Source organism: Oncorhynchus clarkii, chromosome 14, assembly GCF_045791955.1.
Source record: "Oncorhynchus clarkii lewisi isolate Uvic-CL-2024 chromosome 14, UVic_Ocla_1.0, whole genome shotgun sequence".
Taxonomy (NCBI): Eukaryota; Metazoa; Chordata; class Actinopteri; order Salmoniformes; family Salmonidae; genus Oncorhynchus; species Oncorhynchus clarkii.
This window is the reverse complement of record NC_092160.1, coordinates 34,749,807-34,777,527: the sequence shown is the minus strand read 5'-3', so window position 1 is coordinate 34,777,527 and position 27,721 is coordinate 34,749,807. Positions and strand designations below refer to the sequence as shown.

Genomic DNA, 27,721 nt, shown 5'->3' with positions numbered 1-27,721 from the left:
GGGGGGCGATGCTGTCAGCGAAAGGATCCAGTGTGCCTGAATAGCGGTAGCAGTCATCCATCCCATATAGACATAAAATGCTATTTATTTCTAAGGCGTATCAGTGGACTTGCCAGTTGTTGTTAGAAGTAGCTTAGTTCTTTTCTTTCTATAATAGGATATTATACAGGCCAATATATTAGATTAGTTATCGGCCGGGGTGAATAATGCTACAGTCTTCATCATCCGGACTGGTGCAGATGGAGGGATGTGGGGAAGAGGCGAGGGATACGCAGAAAATGCAGGTAATAGATGCTCTCCCGTTACGTGTATTTGAGACATTTTTCCAAGATTACAGAAGTAACATAGTAATCTGAACGAGATCAAGGTGACACGTTATTATTTTTCCATGGAAATGTTTGGCTTCTTCGTTGTACGTAAACTATGCTGAGAGAAATCAAAGGGCCGACCCCTCCCAGAATCTCGCTACTCTAGGAAAACCCGGTGTCGGGCAAGATTTTGGTAGCTAGATTTGTTTGGGGTCCTTAGCTGGACACACTAAAATAATGATTGGATCTCAGTTGAACAAACCAGATTAGATGCTTGGTAATTGGGAGCATCATATTATATTTTATAGGTAATTATTATCACGGTGATTTTTTTGTTTCTATAACTACCCAATTTGTTGTTTCTACAAATGCAATCCCATGCACTATAAATGAGGGTCCCACCAAGTAGGCCTGTCCTATTTCTTAATTAAACCTTAGCATTTAAAAAAAAAAAATCAATTAAAAAAAATGTTAATTGAAGCATGATTACACAATGGGCCTATTTAAAACAGGGGTGATACTACTGTACAAATGATAATAATACAAGTACAACATCTGTGGGCCACATCCTTTAACAGTATGCTAGTCAACACCATTTGATTTGTTTTTTAAAGTTCCCTCATCAATCAACACACAATAACCCATAATCACAAAGCAAAAAAACAAACAGGTTTTTAGACATTTTTGCAAATGCATTAAATATAAAGAACTGATATCAAATATTAATAAGTATTGACATACTTTACTCAGTACTTTGTTGAAACACCTTTAGCAGTGATTAAAGCCTAGAGTCGTCTTGGGTATGATGCTACAAGCTTGGCACACCTGTATTTGGGGAGTTTCCAATTCTTATCCTCTCAATTCTCTCAAGCTCTGTCAGGTTGGATGGGGAGGATCTCTACACAGCTATTTTCAAGTCTCTCCAGAGATGTTTGTTCGGGTTCAAGTCCGGGCTCTGGCTGGGCCACTCAAGGACATTCAGATACTTTTCCCAAACACAGGAGTCTGTGTTGTCCTGGCTGTGTGCTAAGGGTTGTTGTCCTGTTGGAAGGTAAACATTCGCCACAGTCTGAGATCCTGAGCGCTCTGGAGCAGGTTTTCATCAAGGATCTCGCTGGACTTTGCTCCATTCATCTATCCCTCGATCCTGACTAGTCTCCCAGTCTCTGCCGCTGATTAACATCCCCACAGCATGATGCTGCCACCACTATGTTTCACCTTAGGAATGGTGCCAGGTTTCCTGAAGATGTGACGCTTGGCATTCAGACCAAAGAGTTCAATCTTGGTTTCATCAGACCAGATAATCTTGTTTCTCATGGTCTGTCCTTTCGGTGCCTTTTGGCAAACTCCAAGCGGGCTGTCATGTGCCTTTTACTGAGGACTGGCTTCCGTCTGGCCACTCTACCATAAAGAACTGATTGGTGGAGTGCTGCAGAGATGGTTGTTCTTCTGGAAGATTGTCCCATCTCCACAGAGGAACTTTGGAGCTCTGTCAGAGTGACCATCAGGTTCTTGGTCACCTCCCTGACTAAGGCCCTTCTCCCCCAATTGCTCAGTTTGGCTGGGCGGCCAGCTCTAGGAAGAGTCTTGGTGGTTCCAAACTTCTTCCATTTAGGAACGATGGAGGCCACTGTGTTCTTGGAGACCTTCAATGCTGCAGACATTCTTTGGTACGCTTCCCTAGATCTGTGCCTCGACACAATCCTGTCTCGGAGCTCTTAGGACAATTCCTTTGACCTCACAGCGGGACCTTATATAGACAGGTATGTGCCTTTCCAAATCATGTCCAATCAATTGAATTTACCACAGGTGGACTCCAAGTTGTAGAAACATCTCAAGGATGATCAATGGAAATAGGATGAACCTGAGCTCAATTTTGAGTCTCATAGCAAAGGGTCTGAATACTTATGTAAATAAGGTATTTCTGTTTTAATTTTTTATAAATTTGCAAACATTTCTATAAACCTGTTTTTGCTTTGTCATTATGGGGTATTGTATTGAGGGAAAAACATAATTTAATCAATTTTAGAATAAGGCAGTAATGTAACAACGTGGAAAATGTCAAGGGGTCTGAATACTTTCCGAATGCACTGTGTGTGTATATACACAGTACCATTTAAAAGTTTGGACACACCTACTCATTCAAGGGTTTTTCTTTATTTTTACTATTTTCTACAATGTAGAATGAAAGTGAAGATATCAAAACTATGAAATAACACATATGGAATCATGTAGCAACTGAAAAAGTGTCAAACAAATCCAAATATGTTTTTATATTTGAGATTCTTCAAAGTAGCCACCCTTTGCTTTGATGACACACTCTTTGCATTAGCACAACCAGCTTCACCTGGAATGTTATTCCATCAATCTTGAAGGAGTTCCCACATATGCTGAGCACTTGTTGGCTGCTTTTCCTTCACTCTGAGTTTCAACTCATCCCAAACCATCTCAATTTGGTTGAGGTAGGATGATTGTGGAGGCCAGGTCATCTGATGCAGCACTCCATCACTCTCCTTGGTCAAAGAGCCCTTACACAGCCTGGAGGTGTGTTTTGGGTCATTGTCCTGTTGAAAAACAAATTATAGTCCCACTAAGCGCAAACCAGATTAAATGGCGTATCGCTGCTGTAATGGTTTCGTGTTGGTGGCAGGGAAGTCAGGGGCAGGAGAATCGAACTTGGTATAAATGGAGTTGTTTAATCAGTGCTTCACAAAACTCCAAAACCCAAATAACAAAATAATAAAAAAGTGTGTACAAAACCTGTCGCACACCAACACATAATACACAAACATACAATCAAACAATCTCCGACAAGGACATGAGGGGAAACAGAGGGTTAAATACACAACATGTAATTGATGGGATTGGAACCAGGTGTGAAGGAAGACATGACAAAACTAATGGAAAATGAAAAATGGATCAGTGATGAAAAGAAGGTTGGTGACGTCGACCGCCGAACACCGCCCGGACAAGGAGAGGGAGCGACTTCGGCGGAAGTCGTGACAGCTGCAGAATGCTGTTGTAGCCATGCTGGTGTGTGCCTTGAATTCTAAATAAATCACAGACAGTGCCACCAGCAAAGGCCGCCAAAACTATCACACCTCCTCCATGCTTCACGGTGGGAACCACACATGCGGAGATAATCTTTTCTCCTACTCGGTGTCTCACAAAGACACGGCGGTTGGAACCAAAAATCTCAAATTTGGACTCATCAGACCAAAGGACATATTTCCACCAGTCTAATATCCATTACTTGTGTTTCTTGGCCCAAGCAAGTCTCTTCTTATTGGTGTGGGTTCTTTGCAGCAATTCAACCATGAAGGCCTGATTCATGCAGTTGATGTTGAGATGTATGTTACTTGAACTCTGTGAAGCATTTATTTGGGTTGCAATTTCTGAGGCTGGTAACTCTAATGGACTCATCCTCTGCAGCAGAGGTAACTGAGTCTTCCTTTCATGTGGCGGCCCTCATGAGAGCCAGTTTCATCATAGCACTTGATTGTTTTTGCGACTGCACTTGAAAAAACTTTCACTGACTGGTATTGTGTGTGTATATATATATATATATATATATATATATATATATATATATATATATAATGGGATGCATAGACATTATGGACAGTATATGGATAGAATATGTAGTATATAGAATACATAGGATAGAATAGTATATGTACAGCAATAGCTAAATAGGATGGCCTTGACAAGAATACAGCATATATATAAATGAAATGGGTAAAACAGTATGGAAACATTATCAAAGTGTCAAGTGTTCCATTATTAAAATGACCAGTGTTCCATTATTAAAATGACCAGTGTTCCATTATTAAAATGACCAGTGTTCCATTATTAAAATGACCAGTGTTCCATTATTAAAATGACCAGTGTTCCATTATTAAAATGACCAGTGTTCCATTATTAAAATGACCAGTGTTCCAGGTCTATGTGCATAAGCAGCAGCCTCTAAGGTGCAGGGTTGAGTAAATGGGTGGTAGCCGGCTAGTGACAGTGGCTAAAGTTTATGGCAGGGTACTTGGGAGAGGTTGGCTAGTGGTGACTATTTAACAGTCTGATGGCCTTGAGATAGAATCTGGTTTTCAGTCTCTCGGTCCCAGCTTTGATGCACCTGCACTGACCTCGCCTTCTGGAGGATAGCGGGGTGAACAGGCCGTGGCTTGGGTGGCTGAGGTCCTTGAGGATCTTCTTGGCCTTTCTGTGACACCGGGTGCTATAGATGCCCTGAAGGGCAGGAGGTGTGCCCCCGGTGATGCGTTGGGCTGACCCCACCCACCTCATGGAGAGCCCTGCGGTTGCGGACAGGGCATTTGCTGAACCAAACGGTGATACAGCCTGACTGGATGCTCTCAATGGTGCATCTGTAAAAGTTTGTGAGGGTCTGCCACAGACTGAAATTCTGTGACAGATAGAGACAGTGTGTTGACAGAAGGTCAGTGTCGTGAGTCCAGTGTCCTATCCTTCATACCCTATAACAATGAAGGCCTATGGGATTACTGTAGTCAATTAACTACACTTAAATGGATTGTGAATGGAGATCTATTTGTGTTTGTTAATTGGTGACTGTGGCCTGCATATGATCGTATTGTAGAACATGACTTTCTTGTGACCCCATTAATTTCTGTTTCCTCAGTGCAAGAGACTGACTGAAGAGAGAGATGAAGCAGAGAGCCAGCTGAAACACATCAAGAGAGGTGAGTTCCAGACACTGACCCACCACACATTTTACACTACTGTTACACTCATGACCCTTCCTCACACCTCTCTACACACCCCTCTGGGGATGGCCGCCTCTCCAAACTGGCTCCTGAATGGGTGGGTGTAAGAAGGTATCCCAGTTTCCATCACTACGCGGAGCCTCAGCCAACCATAGTCATGGACTTGTGTTTTGGCAACCCTGCCCAGTTCTTCCTAGCAACATGTAATAAAATACTACAGTAGCTCCATTAACAATTGATTTGGTAAGGAACAAGGTTACAGGGTTGAGTGCTGGAGTCTGATATCATTATGCGAGGTAAGAAAGACAATAATCACTCAATATTCAACATTCACAGCTACAGTATACTGTAGGTTTTAACGTTCAGTGTTACATTAGTATGAACGTGTTGTTGTGCTACTTTCTCATAGCTTTCAGTTAGCTGTCTTTGGGAATGTTGAATTATAGGTTGCGTCATCAGCATTTCATTCAGATGGTTGGCTGTATCGTTACAAGTCCAGTTTCTGTAATGCTTCTGCTTGACACTTTTGTTGGATCGGTAAATCGTGTAAGAAGTTTTTACCTTTTGAAGTGCAGCATGAAATCATTTTTCTTACATAACCTAATAAAGTTAGATGTGTGTCTCTCTCCTCAACCAAGCTGGAACCAATTCTGCTGACCAGTTTCAGCTTCCCAGACAGGCAGTCTTTAAACAGAGAGGTAGCCTATTTTGTTTGCTGGCCTTCAACCTAAACAATAGATAGTTAAAGACAGGTTGCTCTGAATTATGACTGTAGACTCCTAGACTCCATAGGAGTCGTCAGCTAGGGCAAAATAACGTGTTATTACCAGGTCTTATTATAATCAGGGGACTGTGTCTCTCCTCCGTCCTCTGCTGTGCTCGGCATTCATTCATCTCGCTGATCTGAACCACAGTCACCACGCCAACACCTCGTCTTATTTCACTGCATTATTCAAATCCTCAATTATGAATGATTCATTACTAGAGAAAGAGAGGGGCTGCTCCTGTGTTCCAGTCTGGCATCTATTCTATTGTGTTCTTTCACTCAGAGTGATACTGTATATTTTATATGTACATTATACTCTAGTCAATATAGGGAAATACGCTTTTAAAATATAATTTAAAGTTGACATGCACTTAAAACAAGATATATTAGTATGTATGACCAACTACAATTTATCATACAATTACCATTAGCTATATAATCTCTGAAAATTAAGATAGCTTATTTTCAATATTACTGAAATCCTGTAATTATAGGCTATAAACTATTTGCTTTGCTAGGACCAGAAGATGGCTGATTTACATTCAAACAAGAATAGTACTTCCAAGACCACATCGCTGACTCAGGCCTGCAGCATTTGACGCAGCGAGCCAGCATGACTCTGCAATCGCTGCTGATTAGCCTAGCTTAGCTCCTCTCCCTCCTGACAGCGGTACATGCTTGGTGTCTAGGATAATATTCTGCTGCCTCTGTAGAGGAGCTCTGAGTAAGTCACTGTCTGTATCCCAAATGACACCCTGGTGAAACGTAGTGCGCCATGTAAGGAATAGGGTGCCATTTGGTACACAGGCACTGCCTTCCTCAGCGCTCCTCTACAGAGTGTATGACACCATGTTAAAGGCAGGTTTTTTTGGAGGCAACATTCAGCTCAAGGAGCATTGAGCATAGAGCAGTTATTGACCTAGAATCTCTACCACAATACAGACACACAGCCTCTCCAGCTCTGCTCTTCCACTAGTCTTCATGTGGAGGTCCACTATCCAGGGAGTCAGAGAGGAGTAGTTTAACCGTGGGACAGCTATAGAGATCAGCCTGTGAGCCTGTGAACTTTCCTACTGCTCCTAAGCGTGATAACAAGCATAATCACCTATCCCCTTTCCCAGAATTCTCACAGACTCATGCATGCTCAGTGTCAGACGCCAGGGTTAGGATCGACCTACTGCTTTGTAAAAATGTTGTAAATCAAGCCGGGGATAATATGCAGAGGCATGTGTGTTCAGAAGGCATTAAAGCAAGTGAATGAATAAGCATTAACATGTTGAATATTGCATTAAAATGTTGTGCTATAGTGTTCCGTTGCAGCAAAACAACACATGAATAAACACAGTGGCTGCTTCGGCAGAACACAGAGGACAGGGGGAGTTTAGCAGCCTAGGTAGGCTGTTGTATCCCGAGTTGGATTGATGAAACAGATGTAACCAGATTCTCCCTTTGAGTGGCCAGATGTACTGTAGTAGTATACACTCTATCAACTACGATGCGTAGGGAGCAATGTTCCCTCTGATTTTTTTTCAACACTGAGCAAATATCAGGTCTGCTGAGCACAAACTTGAACGTTGTGAAGAATTCTGTGCAATTTTTTTGGTGCGCGTTTATTGTGAACACTGAGGCTGTACCCTCTTTAAGTTACAGTTATAACTGTGGCTATTTGATCATAATGGGGCGGCAGGGTAGCCTAGTGCGTTGGTCTAGTAACCGTAAGGTTGCAAGTTCAAACCCCCGAGCTGACAAGGTACACATCTGTCGTTCTGCCCCTGAACAGGCAGTTCCTAGGCCGTCATTGAAAATAAGAATTTGTTCTTAACTGACTTGCCTAGTTAAATAAAATAAATACATAAATAATGTAGTTCTATCAGAGTGACCTACCATCAAAAACAATGGAGAAAATACATCCTATAACATTAAAACATGGAAATATCTGTTCTATCATTCAGCCTGCAGTAGCAGCCAATGTGTGGTGTTCAATGTAGGTCTACATCCCATAACATTTTAATGTGGAAATATCTGTTCTATCATTCAGCCTGCAGTAGCAGCCAATGTGTGGTGTTCAATGTAGGTCTACATCCCATAACATTTTAACGTGGAAATATCTGTTCTGTCATTCAGCCTGCAGTAGCAGCCAATGTGTGGTGTTCAATGTAGGTCTACATCCCATAACATTTTAACGTGGAAATATCTGTTCTATCATTCAGCCTGCAGTAGCAGCCAATGTGTGGTGTTCAATGTAGGTCTACATCCCATAACATTTTAACGTGGAAATATCTGTTCTATCATTCAGCCTACAGTAGCAGCCAATGTGTGGTGTTCAATGTAGGTCTACATCCCATAACATTTTAACGTGGAAATATCTGTTCTGTCATTCAGCCTGCAGTAGCAGCCAATGTGTGGTGTTCAATGTAGGTCTACATCCCATAACATTTTAACGTGGAAATATCTGTTCTATCATTCAGCCTGCAGTAGCAGCCAATGTGTGGTGTTCAATGTAGGCCTACATCCCATAACATTTTAACGTGGTAATATCTGTTCTGTCATTCAGCCTGCAGTAGCAGCCAATGTGTGGTGTTCAATGTAGGCCGACATTCCATGAGACTTTTGAAAAAATCATGCAGGGCTTATCAGTTTGTCCTTCAGACAAGGAGGTGACTGAAACTGTTGTGTTTGTTTGATGCAAGAAACAAAATAGAATTATTCCCATACATTACAACAGGGAATCAGACAAATTATACTACCCTCTGCCTATTGGCTACTCGTCGGAAAATACAACACTCCCCCTTTAAAACAGAAAAAAAAGCTCTTTACCTGACTAGTTTTTCAAAGATGACTAGAAATACGTTTTGTGCTCTTGTAGGAGGCAACCACTCCCCCATTGCCGACTAGAAATTAGCTATAACTGGGCTAATAACTCGCTAACTAGCAAAAGATATTAACAAAATGTGGCTACATGCAGCTCTCACTTTGATCTCAAAACAAGCGCATCTTCTCACAACCGCACATACTGTATAGCCTCAACATTGTCCAGTTCAAAGTGAATGGCACAGATTCATACATGGAAATGGTCTATTTGCATACAGTATAAGGATAATGCAGCTCTGATTGGATATGGCGCACCGGTCTGGTAGAGTAGCGGTCGTGCCTGTCAATGCAATATAATCCTACTCCAATGCACTCTGTTTCGGGAATGTTGCATTGAAAGTAGCTTAACACCGCGTTGATTCGATCACAATTCCCACAGCAGAGGGAAACATCGATATTGTTCACTAATAGGGGAAACAGTAGAAAGTTGAGTGAAGCTTCATCTCGTGCTTCTCTGCTCTGGCTGAAATGTATTCTGCACTGCAGTCCTGCACACAAGCAGTTTAGAGGGAACATTGGTTGGGTAGCATTTCAATCATTTACAAATGATGGCTATCTGGGTGTTGTGGGTGTTATGGGTGTAGTGGATTTTGGGGCTGTTGTGGGTGTAGTGGCTTTTGGGGGTGTAGTGGCTGTTGTGGGTGTAGTGGCTGTTGTAGGTGTAGTGGGTGTAGTGGCTGTTGTGGGTGTAGTGGCTTTTGGGGGTGTAGTGGCTGTTGGAAGTGTAGTAGGTGTAGTGGCTTTTGGGGATGTTGTGGGTGTAGTGGCTTTTGGGGGTGTAGAGGGTGTTGTGGGTGTTGTATGTTTAGAGGCTGAAGTGGGTGTTGGGGGTGTAGTGGGGGTTGTAGGTGTTGTGGGTTTTGTAGGTGTAGTGGGTGTTGGGTTTTTTGTAGGTGTAGTGAGTATTGTAGGTTTAAGGGGTGTAGTGGGTTCAGGGGGTGTAGTGGGTGTAGTAGGTGTTGTTGGGGTTGTAGTGGGTGTTGTGGGTGTTCTAGGTGTAGTGAGTATTGTAGGTTTAGGGGGTGTAGTGGGTTCAGGGGGTGTAGTGGGTGTTGTAGGTGTAGTAGGTGTTATTGGGGTTGTAGTGGGTGTTGGGGTTGTAGAGGGTGTTGGGGTTGTAGAGGGTGTTGGGGTTGTAGTGGGTGTTGGGGTTGTAGTGGGTGTTGGGGGTGTTGTGGGTGTTGTAGGTGTAGTAGGTGTTATTGGGGTTGTAGTAGGTGTTATTGGGGTTGTAGTGGGTGTTGGGGTTGTAGTGGGTGTTGGGGGTGTTGTGGGTGTTGTAGGTGTAGTGAGTGTTAAGGGTGTTGTGGGTGTTGTAGGTGTAGTGAGTGTTAAGGGTGTTGTGGGTGTTGTAGGTGTAGTGAGTGTGCCAACATGCAATGGTTATGTGCAAATGGGAGAATGATTGCACCTCTTTTCCTTTCAACAACAGCACCCAATCTAATTTGCCCGTGAAACATTTTAAGAACATTTTAAGTACTGTAGCCTTTTGTTTTGAAACAAAAATAACCACTGAAATTCAGGATAAGCTTAAATATTCAGTGGAACCACATGGACCTTAGTTAATGTGATTGTAGAGTATTTAGTAGCTAGAGTAAATACTAATAAATGACTTTAAAGGGCCAGAGCCCTCCTGGTCTTCAGTGAAACATGATCTGGTTACATCAGAATGTCACATGGACCCTGCTAAAGTTCTGTCTGTCGCCAGAAGGACCCTGAATAGATCAATAAGGAGAAATCGAGGGAAACTGAATAGCTCAATAAGGAGAAATAGAGGGAAACTGAATAGATCAATAAGGAGAAATAGAGGGAAACTGAATAGATCAATAAGGAGAAATAGAGGGAAACTGAAAAGCTCAATAAGGAGAAATAGAGGGAAACTGAAAAGCTCAATAAGGAGGAATAGAGGGAAACTGAATTGTTCAATAAGGAGAAGGGGAAATAGACGGAAACTGAATTGCTCAATAAGGAGAATGGGAAATAGAGGGAAAATTAATAGCTCAATAAGGAAAAGGGGAAATATAGGGAAACTGAATAGCTCAATAAGGAGAAGGGGAAATATGGGGAAATTAATAGCTCCATAGGGAGAAGGGGAAATAGAGGGAAACTGAATAGCTCAACAGGGAGAAGGGGAAATAGAGGGAAACTGAATAGCTCAATAGGGAGAATGGGAAATAGAGGGAAACTGACTAGTTCAAAGGGGAAATACAGTAACACAATAGACATATTGTCCCCCATTCTGTCATTCATTCATTATTTAAAATAGGAGTCAAATCGTACCATAAAACAATAAAACTAACTGCAATGTAATGTTTTTTGTATTCCAGTTTCCCAAATGGTGATCGAGGAGGTGAGCGTTCTGCAGACGCAGCTGGAGATAGAAAAATCCTGCAGAGAAAATGCTGAGGCCCTTGCCACCAAGGTAAGAGACTGACACTGCTTAACTTAGTAGTTGAGGCCCTTGCCACCAAGGTAAGAGACTGACACTGCTTAACTTAGTAGTGGAGGCCCTTGCCACCAAGGTAAGAGACTGACACTGCTTAACTTAGTAGTGGAGGCCCTTGCCACCAAGGTAAGAGACTGACACTGCTTAACTTAGTAGTGGAGGCCCTTGCCACCAAGGTAAGAGACTGACACTGCTTAACTTAGTAGTTGAGGCCCTTGCCACCAAGGTAAGAGACTGACACTGCTTAACTTAGTAGTGGAGGCCCTTGCCACCAAGGTAAGACACTGACACTGCTTGACTTAGTAGTGGAGGCCCTTGCCACCAAGGTAAGAGACTGACACTGCTTGACTTAGTAGTGGAGGCCCTTGCCACCAAGGTAAGAGACTGACACTGCTTGACTTAGTAGTGGAGGCCCTTGCCACCAAGGTAAGACACTGACACTGCTTAACTTAGTAGTGGAGGCCCTTGCCACCAAGGTAAGAGGCTGACACTGCTTGACTTAGTAGTGGAGGCCCTTGCCACCAAGGTAAGACACTGACACTGCTTGACTTAGTAGTGGAGGCCCTTGCCACCAAGGTAAGAGACTGACACTGCGAGGTGGTTAAATGGATCTAGACTAGAGATCATTAGACTGTTGGTTATTTGTATAGGCTTGTGTCCATGATGTTTATTTCCATAAGCCTCTGATGTGCAGGCTACAGTACATACATATTTTACAATATCACAAACAATCAACACGCTAAATCAGTGTATTTTGATGTGTGCTATCGACCTCTGTTTAATTTGTCTTTATCATATATAATCCAGTGTCTGTGTTGTTTGTCCCCCAGTTGAACAGTGAGAACAGGAAGCTGAAGTATCTGAGCCTGTCGTCTCGACCCTGTCTGGATGAGATGCCACCTAGTATCACAGACTGCATACCTCTGGAAGAGGAGACGGAAACACAGGACACCAGCCCTGACCCGTACAGCCAGTACCAACAGCAGGTTAAAGGTACCAGACCCGTACACAGACAGTACCGGGTAGCTACCAGACCCGTACACAGACAGTACCGGGTACCTACCAGACCAGTACACAGACAGTACCGGGTAGCTACCAGACCCGTACACAGACAGTACCGGGTAGCTACCAGACCAGTACACGGACAGTACCGGGTAACTACCAGACCCGTACACAGACAGTACCGGGTACCCACCAGACCTGTACACAGACAGTACCGGGTAGCTACCAGACCCGTACACAGACAGTACCGGGTAGCTACCAGACCAGTACACGGACAGTACCGGGTAACTACCAGACCCGTACACAGACAGTACCGGGTACCCACCAGACCTGTACACAGACAGTACCGGGTAACTACCAGACCCGTACACAGACAGTACCGGGTACCCACCAGACCCGTACACAGACAGACACACAGGACAGCAGCCCTGACCCCTACAGCCAGTACCAACAGCAGGTCAACGCTATATCAGACCCTTTGTCTTGATTTGTCTTGACAGGGTTATGGACTGACTGCAATGAAATTATGTTGTGCCTGTACAGCATATTAGGATTCCCCTTTCTGTTGTTTTTTCTAATGGTATTTCCAGTAGCAAGATAAACCATGTTAAAATGCCAGAGTAACAGAGCTATATGTTAGAATCTTAGTAGTGAAGAGATGTCATCACGTCGTGTCACCCAGGAACCTGTTTCTTCCCCTCCAGAGCTGCAGGAGACAGTGAGCAGTCTGCTGGAGGAGAAGAAGATACTTTCCTGTCAGCTTCAGGAGCAGCAGAGACAGATTGAAGAGCTAACAGCCCTGGTGAGTATCCACTACCAGGCCTGGCAATCAATACCTCTCACAGGAGGTCTGTCTCAGACAAGCACAGAACTTGTCTCTGTCTGATTGTGGTGGGATTTTGAGGGCGGATGAGAGGACTTGCATTCTATTATATGAGCGTGAATGCAGAATATCTCTGTTCAGATAGTCTTATCTTTTTTCCAGTGCATTCGGAAAGTATTCAGACCCCTTGACAGCCTTATTCTAAAATGGATTCAAGTGTTTTTTCCCCACCTCACAATACCCCATAATGACATCACAATACCCCATAATGACATCACAATACCCCATAATGACATCCCAATACCCCATAATGACATCACAATACCCCATAATGACATCACAATACCCCATAATGACATCACAATACCCCATAATGACATCACAATACCCCATAATGACAAAGCAAAAACATGTTTGTAGAAATGTTTACTAATTTATATTAAATACAAAACTGAAATATCACATTTACATAAGTATTCAGGCCCTTTACTCAGTACTTTGTTGAAGCACCTTCAGCAGCAATTACAGCTTCAAATCTTCTCAGGTATGACGCTACAAGCTTGGCACACCAGTATTTTAGTTTCTCCCATTCTTCTCTGCAGATCCTCTCAAGCTCTGTCAAGTTGGATGGGGAGCATCGCTGCACAGCTGTTTTCAGGTCTCTCTAGAGATGTACGATCAGGTTCAAGTCCGGGCTCTGGCTGGGCCACTCAAGGACACTCAGAGATGGGTCCCGAAGCCCCTCCTGCGTTGTCTTGGCCACTTTGTTTAGGGTCGTGGTGGCAGCATTATGCTGCCACCACCATTGCGCTGCCACCACCATGCTTCACCGTAGGGATGGTGCCAGATTTCCTTCTGACGTGACGCTTGGCATTCAAGCCAAAGAGTTCAATCTTGGTTTCATCAGACCAGAGAATCTTGTTTCTCATGGTCTGAGAGTCTTTAGGTGCCTTTTGACAAACTCCAAGCGGGCTGTCATGTACCTTTTACTGAGGAGTGGCTTCTGTCTGGCCACTCTACCACAAAGGACTGATTGGTAGAGTGCTACAGAGATGGTTGTCTTTCTGGAAGGTTCTCCCATCTCCACAGATAAACTCTAGACCTCTGTCAGAGTGACCATCGGGTTCTTGATCATCTCCCTGACCAAGGTCCTTGTCCCCAGATTTCTCAGGTTGGCCGGGTAGCCAGCTCTAGGAAGTCTTGGTTGTTCCAAACCTTTACCATTTTAGAATGATGGAGGCCACTGTGTTCTTGGGGACCTTCAATACTGCAGACATGTTTTGTTACCCTTCCCCAGATCTGTGCCTCGACGAAATCCTGCCTCCGGGCTCTTAGGACAATTCCTTTGACCTCATGGTTTATTTTTTGCTCTGATGTGCACTGTCAACTGTGGGACCTTATATAGACAGTTGTGTGTCATGTCCGATCAATTGAATTTACCACAGGTGGACTCCAATCAAGTTGTAGAAACATCTCAAGGATGATCAATGGAAACAGATGCTCCTGAATCAAATTTCGAGTCCCATAGCAAAGGGTCTGAATACTTTTGTAAATAACATATTTCTGTTTTTTAATTTTAATAAATGTGCAAAAATGTCTAAAAACCTGTTTTTGCTTTGTCATTATGGGGTATTGTAATGTCATTATGGGGTATTGTGATGTCATTATGGGGTATTGTGATGTCATTATGGGGTATTGTGATGTCATTATGGGGTATTGTGTTTAGATTGTTGAGGGAGGAAAAAAGATTCCATCCATTTTAGATTAAGGCTGTAACGTAACAAAATGTGAAAAAAGTCAAGGGGTCTGAATACTTTCCGAATGCACTGTGTGTACAGTAGATTATATTCTCAGCCATGTTGAAGCACCATAAACCTTGATTGTTCATGTTTTACCAGCCTTTTCGCTCTGTTTGAAATGTTTTTGAAGGCTGAGAAGGAGCAGGCTGAAATGAAGGAGCTTCACAAAACCATTGAGCAGCAAAGCAAGACCATCAAGAGGTTCAATAGAGGTGAGTGACATGATACTCCCGTCTCACCATCCTTAATCAACTGTCAAGGCTACTGCTACACAATCTTCCTATTCCCTTCAGAGACATCATCGTGGTAGAGAGACATCATCGTGGTCGAGAGACATCATCGTGGTAGAGAGACATCATTGTGGTAGAGAGACATCATTGTGGTAGAGAGACATCATTATGGTAGAGAGACATCATTGTGGTAGAGAGACATCGTTATGGTAGAGAGACATCATTGTGGTAGAGAGACATCATTATGGTAGAGAGACATCAATATGGTAGAGAGACATCATTGTGGTAGAGAGACATCATTATGGTAGAGAGACAGTGGTCTGTAAACAGGTTCAGGCTTTATGCGCTAGATAATTCAATTAGACCCATCCTTCTCAAGTGCCTGTGTTTTAGTGTTTTACTGTTGTTATGCCTCAATTTCTCTCTCTCTCTCTCTCTCTCTCTCTCTCTCTCTCTCTCTCTCTCTCTCTCTCTCTCTCTCTCTCTCTCTCTCTCTCTCTCTCTCTCTCTCTCTCTCTCTCTCTCTCTCTCTCTCTCTCTCTCTCTCTCTCTCTCTCTCTCTCTCTCTCTCTCTCTCTCTCTCTCTCTCTCTCTCTCTCTCTCTCTCTCTCTCTCTCTCTCTAGTGTCTGTGATGGCTACTACAGAGTATGAGGAGATGAAGGAGCAGCTGGATTTGGAGCAGAGCCTGAGGGTGAAGGCTGAGACCTACGCCCACGAGGTAGACAGGCAGGCAGACAGACAGTCAGGTAGATAGGCAGACAGGTAGGCAGGTATGCAGGTAGGTAGACAGACAAACAGGCAGGCAGGTAGACGAACAGGTAGGCAGGCAGGCAGGTAGGTAGGTGGTCAGCTGGCAGGCAGGCAGGAAGGGGAAGACTCATATAAGACATGTTGACTGGGGTAATGTCACTATACTGTATGAAACCTTAAAGCACCATGTTAATTATTCACTTGTACACATGTTTGTTGTCGTTATCTTAGTGTGATAGCTGACATCTCTATGTTTGTTGTCGTTCTCTTAGTGTGATAGCTGACATCTCCACATGTTTGTTGTCATTCTCTTAGTGTGATAGCTGACATCTCCACATGTTTGTTGTCATTCTCTTAGTGTGATAGCTGACATCTCCACATGTTTGTTGTTGTTCTCTTAGTGTGATAGCTGACATCTCCACATGTTTGTTGTCGTTATCTTAGTGTGATAGCTGACATCTCTATGTTTGTTGTTGTTCTCTTAGTGTGATAGCTGACATCTCCACATGTTTGTTGTCGTTCTCTTAGTGTGATAGCTGACATCTCCACATGTTTTCTGATAATATGGTTATTTTATTACCTTACAATTGTTGTATTACTAATGTTTAAATTAGTGTTAGATAAACAGTTACTTATATTCTTACTGCTAATTAATTTGAGTATTCATTATTTTGTGTTGAGGAATTGATATTTGATTTTTTTTTACTGACATCCAATAGCAGAAACCCTCCAGTCCTAGTCTGGGGACTGAGGAGCAGCAGTACTAGTCCTAGTCTGGGGACTGAGGAGCAGTACTAGTCCTAGTCTGGGGACTGAGGAGCAGTACTAGTCCTAGTCTGGGGACTGAGCAGCAGCACTAGTCCTAGTCTGGGGACTGAGCAGCAGCAGTACTAGTCCTAGTCTGGGGACTGAGCAGCAGTACTAGTCCTAGTCTGGGGACTGAGCAGCAGCAGTACTAGTCCTAGTCTGGGGACAGAGCAGCAGTACTAGTCCTAGTCTGGGGACTGAGCAGCAGCAGTACTAGTCCTAGTCTGGGGACTGAGCAGCAGCAGTACTAGTCCTAGTCTGGGGACTGAGCAGCAGCACTAGTCCTAGTCTGGGGACTGAGCAGCAGCACTAGTCCTAGTCTGGGGACTGAGCAGCAGCACTAGTCCTAGTCTGGGGACTGAGCAGCAGTACTAGTCCTAGTCTGGGGACTGAGGAGCAGTACTAGTCCTAGTCTGGGGACTGAGCAGCAGCAGTACTAGTCCTAGTCTGGGGACTGAGGAGCAGTACTAGTCCTAGTCTGGGGACTGATGAGCAGTACTAGTCCTAGTCTGGGGACTGATGAGCAGTACTAGTCCTAGTTTGGGGACTGAGCAGCAGCAGTACTAGTCCTAGTCTGGGGACTGAGGAGCAGTACTAGTCCTAGTCTGGGGACTGATGAGCAGTACTAGTCCTAGTCTGGGGACTGAGGAGCAGCAGTACTAGTCCTAGTCTGGGGACTGAGCAGCAGTACTAGTCCTAGTCTGGGGACTGAGCAGCAGTACTAGTCCTAGTCTGGGGACTGAGCAGCAGCACTAGTCCTAGTTTGGGGACTGAGCAGCAGCAGTACTAGTCCTAGTCTGGGGACTGAGCAGCAGCACTAGTCCTAGTCTGGGGACTGAGGAGCAGTACTAGTCCTAGTCTGGGGACTGAGCAGCAGCACTAGTCCTAGTTTGGGGACTGAGCAGCAGCAGTACTAGTCCTAGTCTGGGGACTGAGGAGCAGTACTAGTCCTAGTCTGGGGACTGAGGAGCAGTACTAGTCCTAGTCTGGGGACTGAGCAGCAGCACTAGTCCTAGTTTGGGGACTGAGCAGCAGTACTAGTCCTAGTCTGGGGACTGAGCAGCAGCACTAGTCCTTGTCTGGGGACTGAGCAGCAGTACTAGTCCTAGTCTGGGGACTGAGCAGCAGTACTAGTCCTAGTCTGGGGACTGAGCAGCAGCAGTACTAGTCCTAGTCTGGGGACTGAGCAGCAGTACTAGTCCTAGTCTGGGGACTGAGCAGCAGCAGTACTAGTCCTAGTCTGGGGACTGAGCAGCAGTACTAGTCCTAGTCTGGGGACTGAGCAGCAGCAGTACTAGTCCTAGTCTGGGGACTGAGCAGCAGCAGTACTAGTCCTAGTCTGGGGACTGAGCAGCAGCAGTACTAGTCCTAGTCTGGGGACTGAGCAGCAGCAGTACTAGTCCTGGTCTGGGGACTGAGCAGCAGCAGTACTAGTCCTGGTCTGGGGACTGAGCAGCAGCAGTACGAGTCCTAGTCTGGGGACTGAGCAGCAGCAGTACGAGTCCTAGTCTGGGGACTGAGCAGCAGCAGTACGAGTCCTAGTCTGGGGACTGAGCAGCAGCAGTACGAGTCCTAGTCTGGGGATTGAGGAGCTGCAGCACAGACTCAGCACTGCTTTGAAGGGCACACATATGCTTGGGGGAACCACAGCCACAGTAGTGTGGTGTACTGTTAACTGTTACGCTGCTTGGCCTGAGGCTGGAGAGGGAGAGGGGGTTATCTGGAGAATGCTGGCTGTGGTTGTTGTAGACCATTTAGATAAAAACGCCTGCTTACTTCCTGCTTCATGCTACAGTCTAATGCTTCCCTATCCTGCTTCATGCTACAGTCTAATGCTTCCCTATCCTGCTTCATGCTACAGTCTAATGCTTCCCTATCCTGATTCATGCTACAGTCTAATGCTTCCATATCCTGCTTCATGCTACAGTCTAATGCTTCCATATCCTGCTTCATGCTACAGTCTAATGCTTCCCTATCCTGTTTCATGCTACAGTCTAATGCTTCCCTATCCTGATTCATGCTACAGTCTAATGCTTCCATATCCTGATTCATGCTACAGTCTAATGCTTCCATATCCTGCTTCATGCTACAGTCTAATGCTTCCATATCCTGCTTCATGCTACAGTCTAATGCTTCCATATCCTGCTTCATGCTACAGTCTAATGCTTCCATATCCTGCTTCATGCTACAGTCTAATGCTTCCCTATCCTGCTTCATGCTACAGTCTAATGCTTCCATATCCTGCTTCATGCTACAGTCTAATGCTTCCATATCCTGCTTCATGCTACAGTCTAATGCTTCCATATCCTGCTTCATGCTACAGTCTAATGCTTCCCTATCCTGATTCATGCTACAGTCTAATGCTTCCATATCCTGCTTCATGCTACAGTCTAATGCTTCCATATCCTGCTTCATGCTACAGTCTAATGCTTCCATATCCTGCTTCATGCTACAGTCTAATGCTTCCCTATCCTGCTTCATGCTACAGTCTAATGCTTCCATATCTGGAGAACCTGGGTCTCTTTTATTTTAAAACACCCTCTCATTCCCTTCTTCCCTTCCCTTCCCTCCTTCCCTCCTTCCTTCTTTCTCTCTCCTCCTGCAGATGTTAGTGAAGCAGAAAGAGAGGGAGAGGGAGAGGGGGTTATCTGGAGAATGCTGGCTGTGGTTGTTGTAGACCATTTAGATAAAAACGCCTGCTTACTTCCTGCTTCATGCTACAGTCTAATGCTTCCCTATCCTGCTTCATGCTACAGTCTAATGCTTCCCTATCCTGCTTCATGCTACAGTCTAATGCTTCCCTATCCTGATTCATGCTACAGTCTAATGCTTCCATATCCTGCTTCATGCTACAGTCTAATGCTTCCATATCCTGCTTCATGCTACAGTCTAATGCTTCCCTATCCTGTTTCATGCTACAGTCTAATGCTTCCCTATCCTGATTCATGCTACAGTCTAATGCTTCCATATCCTGATTCATGCTACAGTCTAATGCTTCCATATCCTGCTTCATGCTACAGTCTAATGCTTCCATATCCTGCTTCATGCTACAGTCTAATGCTTCCATATCCTGCTTCATGCTACAGTCTAATGCTTCCATATCCTGCTTCATGCTACAGTCTAATGCTTCCCTATCCTGCTTCATGCTACAGTCTAATGCTTCCATATCCTGCTTCATGCTACAGTCTAATGCTTCCATATCCTGCTTCATGCTACAGTCTAATGCTTCCATATCCTGCTTCATGCTACAGTCTAATGCTTCCCTATCCTGATTCATGCTACAGTCTAATGCTTCCATATCCTGCTTCATGCTACAGTCTAATGCTTCCATATCCTGCTTCATGCTACAGTCTAATGCTTCCATATCCTGCTTCATGCTACAGTCTAATGCTTCCCTATCCTGCTTCATGCTACAGTCTAATGCTTCCATATCTGGAGAACCTGGGTCTCTTTTATTTTAAAACACCCTCTCATTCCCTTCTTCCCTTCCCTTCCCTCCTTCCCTCCTTCCTTCTTTCTCTCTCCTCCTGCAGATGTTAGTGAAGCAGAAAGAGGCTAACAGACAGAGTATGATCCTGCTGCAGAACGCTGACCCCAGCCTGCAGCTGATCAATGCTCTGGAGGACGTGGCTAATGTTACCAAGACTCTGGAGCAGGAGAGACTGCTGCATCACCAGAAGGTAGGTATGTCTGAGACTGTCTGTTTAGTGTGCGGCAGAGCTTCGTTCCTAAATGCCCATCCTTGGCAAGGGAGAGGAGAGGGTGTGTTGTCAGAAGAACAAGGAGGATACAACAGAAGGGCTTCAGTGAAATCAATACATGTTTAATCACAAGGCTCAAGTCTTCTCTTACACAGCACTTCAAAATGTTATTGGTGAAAATGCCAGGTGTTGTAGAGTGAACGTTAACACACACTCCTATATGGTCTCACCTTGTGGTGCTTGGAATTAACAACTCTGAAGGTCTTTAGAGACCAAAACGAGTTTCAACAAGTCAAAAAAAGCAGAATTGCTCATCTTGATCACATAATGTGTAGTTATTTGGGGTTCAAAATGATTTGTAGATCAGCGATTATGTGCAGTCCAACTAAAATATAGTCAATCTGGATCTCCATTCATATCCATGTAGGTGAAGGCTCTGGAGGCTGAGCTACAGGAGTACTCTCTGAAACAGCAGATAGCAGAGCTGCAGAGCCAGCTGGAACTGATGGAGGAGGAGAAGAGAGAGACAGAGGGACGTCTGCAGGATGTAGAGAAGAAGAACCGTGACCTAGAGAAAAGAGGTGAGGAAGACACCTACGGACTGTCAATCACATCACACTGTGGGTTACCCACATATTTTATTCCTACAGCTTTGTGAAAGAATACGTCTCCAGCAGTACCAGTGGAATAGATAGTTGTCCATCTTCTCATGTTAAAAGACTGGTGACCCAGGCTTCATCTAACACATCTCTGTCTTTTACATCTTTAGTGCAAGAGCTGCTGCAGGTCCAGAAGAGCACTGAGCCCTCACCAGGCCCTGTACCAGGGATCGCCCCAACCCCCGCCCCTGTTCCCCAGCCCCCTCCACCCCCACCGCCACCCCCTCCTCCTCCTCCACCCCCTCCCCCATCACGCTGCAACCCCCTCAGGTAAGACAATAGTCTGTTAATATGTTGTGTACAGGCTTGCATGGAGAAATGAATGCTCTAACCACCAACCTGTCTAATCATACTTTAATTTACACTCTTCATTCAACAGCTCACTGATTGCAATCATGAGGAAATCATCCAAGAGTTCAAAGGGGGGATCCCCAAAGTTACAGCAAGCTCCTGGTACATTTGAAATCACTTAGAATCAAATCTTCACCTGTCAGAATAATATAGAATTTCAAGAATATGATTGAAATAAATCCTTCATAATTGAGAAATGTCTTATTTTAAAATCACACATCTTTACAATATTGTCCATGTAACCCTCTGTCTCTCTCCTTGTCCTGTAGAAGGAGGTGCAGAAGGAGGTGCAGAAGGAGGTGCAGACAACGTCAAAGTGAAGGCAGTCAATGAGATGATGGAGAGGATTAAACATGGAGTGGTTCTGAGGCCTGTCAAGGGAGGAGACTCTAAGGTGGAGAGGTCAACACTTCATGTTTTGTTTAAATAATTGTCTTGGAAAATTGTGGAAATATAGACTACTTAATGTTCTCAAACTGATTACTCCCTTATTTTTCCATCCATGTCATGTTTTCTAATCAACTGACTGTCTCCAACCATGTCATGTTTTCTAATCAACTGACTGTCTCCCCAAAGAGAGGGGTCGTAAAAGTGAGTATATTGACTTTTACATCAATTTTGTGACGGTGAAGTCTCTCGGGATCCTAAAATCACCCCCCAACAACAACATGCTAACCCCCACATCACAGGGATAATCCACATCATATGGTACTAGAGTGAAATGGATTTATAGCAGTTCTGTTATTAATCTCTCACTAAAACCAGTCTTCGGTTTGGCTTTTGGAATGGGCTCTTTCTCTTTGTGTAACATTGTCCATGGATTACCTCACAGTGTAGACTGACAGACACCACATGGCTGTCTCTTTGATGTCATTTCTTTTATATTGATTGACACAATCACCATGACAACTTACAGGCTCCGAGGAGAAAAATCTATAAAATGGCCTCCAGCTTTTACCTTCATTCTCTCTAATGTAGACCAGCTATGTGATAAAAGCTAACACCAGCTGCCAGGCCCGAGGTGTGCGTGAGCACATAAGAACATGTGTGTTCTGTCCTGTTTATTAACTTAGTTGATGTATTAATAGCATTCTCTCAACCCCTAGAAACCTCCAGTAATGGAAGAAAAGCTGCCACAGGAGAGTGCCATGGAAGAACTGAAAGGCATTCTGGTATGAAGTGTTTTGTTTTATTTTATTAGCCTTTTATAAAAGCTCATATATGCTTTTAAGAAGTGAGGAAACATATATGTTATATAATTATATCTGTTACCAACTGTAAAGCATGTTGTCTGTATTTCTGGACCCCCCCCCCCCCCCCCAGGAGACGGTGAAGAAGAGTCCCAGTCGGGGGTCTCAGGAGTCGGTCCCGTCCCCCCCAGGGAAGAGCCCTGTCAGCAGTGAGCTGGAGGTCATCCTTAGGAGGAGACGTAAACAGGCCTGTGACTCTGGAGGAGGTAGCAAAACCATTTGTTTGTTTGGCTTTCTTCATTCTCCTAAAATGGGTATCAGCATAATCTCCCCAGAAGAGGACCATCCTCCTCAGTGAATTTCATAAAAATCTAAATAGTGAAACAAAGATAAAACTATACTAAATATATTCACGTCACCAATGAATTGATTAAAACACACTGTTTTGCAAATAATGTCTACAATAGCCTCAACAGCACTCTGTTGATGTAGCTGGAGGACAGATAGCTTCTGTCCTCCTCTGGGTACATTGACTTCAATAAAAAACCTAGGAGGCTTGTGGTTCTGAACCCCTTACATAGACTTACACAATAATTAGGACAACTTCCGGAGGACGTCCTCCAACCTATAGGAGCTCTTGCAGCATGAACAGACATGTTGTCCACCCAATCAAAGGATCAGAGAAATAATTTAGTACTGAAAGCATAAGATACAGCTAGCTAGCACAGCAGTGCATAAAATGTGGTGACTAGTTGACTCAGAGAGAGAAAGACAACAGTTTTGAACAAATTAATTCCTTCCAAGAATTAAGGAGAAGCAAGAGAGAGAGCTAGCTGTATTTCGTAGTATATTTTTTCACTTTTACTTACTTAGCTAGCATCGAATGCAGCTAGCTAGTTTAGCCTACTCAAACACCCATCTCAAACAGAGAGGGATGCTATGTTAGCTAGCTGGCTATCTAACACTAGAACAATTCCAAGTCAAGGTAAGCTTTTGATTTCATTAATGTATTGTCATCCTAACGTGTTATTTCTAGTAGCTATGGTGACTATGACAAGAACAATGTAGGCTGTGTGTAGCGGTTAGCGGTCATGATATGAAGTTTTGGCTTGGAAAGGTTTTTTCGCCTGGTCACAGACAGTTTATGTGCTGTGCACTGAAGTCCACAGGCGAAGGGAATAGGTGAGAGGAGGAGAGCGTGTAGATAGTTGCGAGAAGGAATTATATAGACAATGAGCAAACTGATCATGCTGTTTTTATGTGGGTTGCTATAAAAGTGAACTGTTTACGCGTGATCAGGGGTGTATTCATTCCGCCGATTCTGTTGAAAAACCATTTATTTAACGGAAGCAAACGTAACAAAACAGGGATAAACATACCTGAATTTGTCCAATAGAAACTCTCATTTGAAACTGTTGGACTAATGATTACGCCCTGGATAACTTAGATGCAGGCAAGAGTGTGCAAGGCGGTATTGAATGTCACCTTGACTACTCAAAAAATTATCTAGGCCTGTGCACAACTACGTTGTAAACTTTCATTCATAGGCTAGGTTGTAGCCACCTCATGACGGGTGTAGGGGACATTCTAGTATCATGTAGTAGCCTAAACCTATTGATGTGAATATGATTGACAAAAATAGTGGAAATAAGGCTCATGCTCATAAAGCATTTAAAAGACATCAACCATTACTGATGGGTATTTCCAGACTATGCGAGTGGCCTGCTGAAAAAGAGATGCACATTCTAGCCTTGGCTATTCTACATTTCACCACCAGAGGGCTCAATAGACCCTGTCATGATCATATGCATACACTCTAATCATTAAACTATAGGCCAGAGCATGCAGGATGTCACTATTCATTAGTGGTGAGCCACATTCACAGTGTTGTGAATTCAGGAAGAATGATGCAGGGCAGTCTTTGTATCCAGTTCTTAGAATACCTTTGCCTTTGAATATGTCCTGGGACAACCGAGTGTACTGGATGGTTAGATGTTAGGCCTACAGTGTACTGAACCTATGGTTAGATGTTAGGTCTACAGTGTACTGAACCTATGGTTAGATGTTAGGCCTATAGTCTACTGAACCTATGGTTAGATGTTAGGCCTACAGTGTACTGAACCTATGGTTAGATATTAGGCCTATAGTGTACTGGATGTTTAGTTGTTAGGCCTACAGTGTACTGAACATATGGTTAGATGTTAGGCCTACAGTGTACTGAACATATGGTTAGATGTTAGGCCTATAGTCTACTGAACCTAAGGTTAGATGTTAGGCCTACAGTGTACTGAACCTATGGTTAGATGTTAGGCCTACACTGTACTGAACCTATGGTTAGATGAAAGACCTACAGTGTACTGAACCTATGATTAGATGTTAGGCCAACAGTGTACTGAACCTATGGTTAGATGTTAGGTCTACAGTATACTGAACCTATGGTTAGATGTTAGGCCTACAGTGTACTGAACCTATGGTTAGATGTTAGGCCTACAGTGTACTGAACCTATGGTTAGATGTTAGGTCTACAGTATACTGAACCTATGGTTAGATGTTAGGCCTGCAGTGTACTGGATGTTTAGATGTTAGGCCTAGAGTGTACTGAACATATGGTTAGATGTTAGGTCTACAGTGTACTGAACCTATGGTTAGATGTTAGGTCTACAGTATACTGAACCTATGGTTAGATGTTAGGCCAACAGTGTACTGAACCTATGGTTAGATGTTAGGCCTACAGTGTACTGGATGTTTAGATGTTAGGCCTAGAGTGTACTGAACCTATGGTTAGATGTTAGGCCTACAATGTACTGAACCTATGGTTAGATGTTAGGTCTACAGTGTACTGAACCTATGGTTAGATGAAAGGCCTACAGTGTACTGAACCTATGTTTAGATGTTAGGCCAACAGTGTGGCTAGTAAAAGCTTGCATTACTGTTTACGTTGTGAAACGCTCATCAAATATGTGATTGTTTATGCTCCTAGATCACATAGTAATCTACTGGAGATAATAACCCACAGAGAGAGTGAACATGCTGTTCTCTTACATCATGTAGCTACTAACCCCTTTGTCTCTCTCCCTCAGATGAGAGCAGGGACGGACAAATAAGCAAGGTTTTGTCCTCTGACAGCCTGAACGGGAGGCACAGCCAGAGTTCCCACAGCTCCGACAGCTCAGGCAAAGAGTCAGAGGGGCCTACAGGACCAGGGCCTGGGCAAAGCCCCAGAGAGCCAGCCTCCCCCAGCGGAAGGGGCCCCGGCCCAGCCGTAGCAGCCAGGTGCAGGTCAGACTCTTGCCAAGAGCCCCAAGCAGGGTCCTGGCAGGACAGGAGGTCCCGCACTTCTTTGTCTGAGAAAGAGGTCTACTCTGAGGCACCGGTCACCAATGGATGCATTGTCAGGTAATGTACATCTACTATGGTGACCATCCTCATGTCAATTATTTCAGCTAAATTGGCACAGATATGATAGGCACAACTACGTTGGGTCAGTCACCGAAAGGTCGCTGGTTTGAATACCTGAGCCGACATGGTGAAAAATCTGTCAATGTGCCCTTGAGCAAGGCACTTAACCCTCATTTGCTCCATGGGCGCCCTACTACAATGGCTGACCCTGTAAAACAAAACATTGCACTGCACCTATTCGGTGTGTGACAACAAAACATTTATTGTGTGTTTTTTTACCATAAGAATCAAAGTGGGCAATTTGCTTATTTTCAAACAAAAGGATTCTTTGGTGCAAAATACATGTAGGAAAATGTGAAGGACTTTTGAAAGGAGGACTTGCTCATCCTTGTTGTGTGTTCCAACAGTGGGGAGGAGCCTGAGAAGCAGAAGCCTGAGAAATGGGCACCACAGCCCAACGGAATCAGCCATCTTAACCCTAGTCTGACTGTGGAGTTGGACACGCATACCACACACTCTCCCAGCCTCTCCGCAGGGCCCAACCCACTCAACGGGAACACGGATGCAGAGTGTTGAAGGCCGGCTCCAGAGGTCCCTGGGCAACCAGGAAGGCAGGCAGGCTGAGGAAAGCTGCACAATTTTGCACAGAATCTCAGTTATCTGCAGTTAGAGACACTTGATTATAAAAGCTTTAGGTTATTTTATTTTATGCACAAACTCTCTCGATCTGATGTGGCTTTGTGTCCTCATCTAATGCACCGTTTCTGAATACAACCTTTTTATTTGATCAGTCTCTCTCTTTCTCTCTCTAACAGGAGTTGAATGATACTTCTAATATATAGCACAAACTTATTTGATTCTAGTTCTGCTTCTTCCTTGCACTTCCTGAACCTACCGTAAGACTTTCAGTAAAGTCACTGCTTACTTTATGCAGTAGACGCACCACCTGAACATCGATAAAGAACTATGTTTACCATCTGGGTCATCATAAAACAAATAGGATACAGATATTGCACATTATTAAGGCACTTTTGCTATTTCAAAACTGGAGCTCTGTTTCAGTTTGCGAACTATCTATCTTTAATGTGTAATCAATGCAAATACAGCGTAGGGATGCAAATGAAAGCCATGCACGTGTTTCAATCAAAGTAGCCTACCATCCTTGAGGAATTAGGTGCTTGTGTATTCAGTCTACCTCGTATTACACACACTTGCCTCTCGACTATCCTAAATTGTATTTAAAGGGAAAAACATGATATAGTATCATCTTCATGCAATGGGACAACATTTGTAAATGTCTTCCACCTACATTCCCAAGCTGTATAAGGTGCTTGGTTCATATTTGCTGGGATACTCCCATTATTTCCTTACTGCTGTAACCTGATTTCATCCTGTGTGTATTCCCCACCTGTATTATGTTAGTAGGTCATGCTTTCAGATATCTAGTACAACCTAAAACAACTGGATTAAACAGTATGCAAACGTAACTGATACAGCAACATAATCTAAGAAATAAATACATTAGAAGGCTCATAGGACATTCATTCTCACACCCATCGTGACATTGTAAATGTTTCTTCAAAACATAGAAACAACATTGAGAGCATTGACTCTATTGTAAGTCATTTCTATGAAGCCTTCTTTCATCAAAATGAAAGGAAATCTTGTTTTCCAGATGCAATGATTTAAGTCTTAAACCTTAAGTCACCATTTCCTCAATTCCATCTTTATCAGGCAAGCAGCTGATGGAAAAGGAAATAACTGGACTGAGTTTGTGTGAATCTTGATTTTGTGTGTGTTTGGGATTTTAAAAGTGTTATGTTTTTTTTTTTTTTTTACATTTACATTGATGTTCATTCATCACATCAATAAAAGTACTATT

General features: G+C 43.8%; 1 protein-coding gene across 5 annotated transcripts; it reads left to right on the top strand.

Moving 5' to 3' along the window:
- Positions 1 to 29: 29 nt before the first annotated feature.
- On the top strand, positions 30 to 27,645 carry LOC139366561 (shootin-1-like). 5 transcript variants are annotated; one of them, XM_071104200.1, is made up of 17 exons: positions 30 to 284; positions 4,960 to 5,020; positions 11,009 to 11,103; positions 11,958 to 12,120; positions 12,834 to 12,931; positions 14,882 to 14,963; positions 15,606 to 15,700; positions 20,073 to 20,219; positions 20,668 to 20,821; positions 21,010 to 21,169; positions 21,279 to 21,352; positions 21,532 to 21,644; positions 21,827 to 21,841; positions 22,357 to 22,422; positions 22,577 to 22,706; positions 25,521 to 25,836; positions 26,247 to 27,645. In XM_071104200.1, exons 1-17 carry the CDS (start codon positions 207 to 209, stop codon positions 26,413 to 26,415), a joined length of 2,016 nt encoding a protein of 671 aa, XP_070960301.1. In that variant the 5' UTR covers positions 30 to 206; the 3' UTR covers positions 26,416 to 27,645. The 5 variants fall into 5 exon arrangements, with proteins under 5 accessions (XP_070960301.1, XP_070960303.1, XP_070960300.1 ...); XM_071104202.1 differs by having other exon boundaries at positions 22,574 to 22,706; positions 25,521 to 25,719; XM_071104199.1 differs by having other exon boundaries at positions 22,574 to 22,706.
- The last annotated feature ends 76 nt before the right edge of the window (positions 27,646 to 27,721 follow it).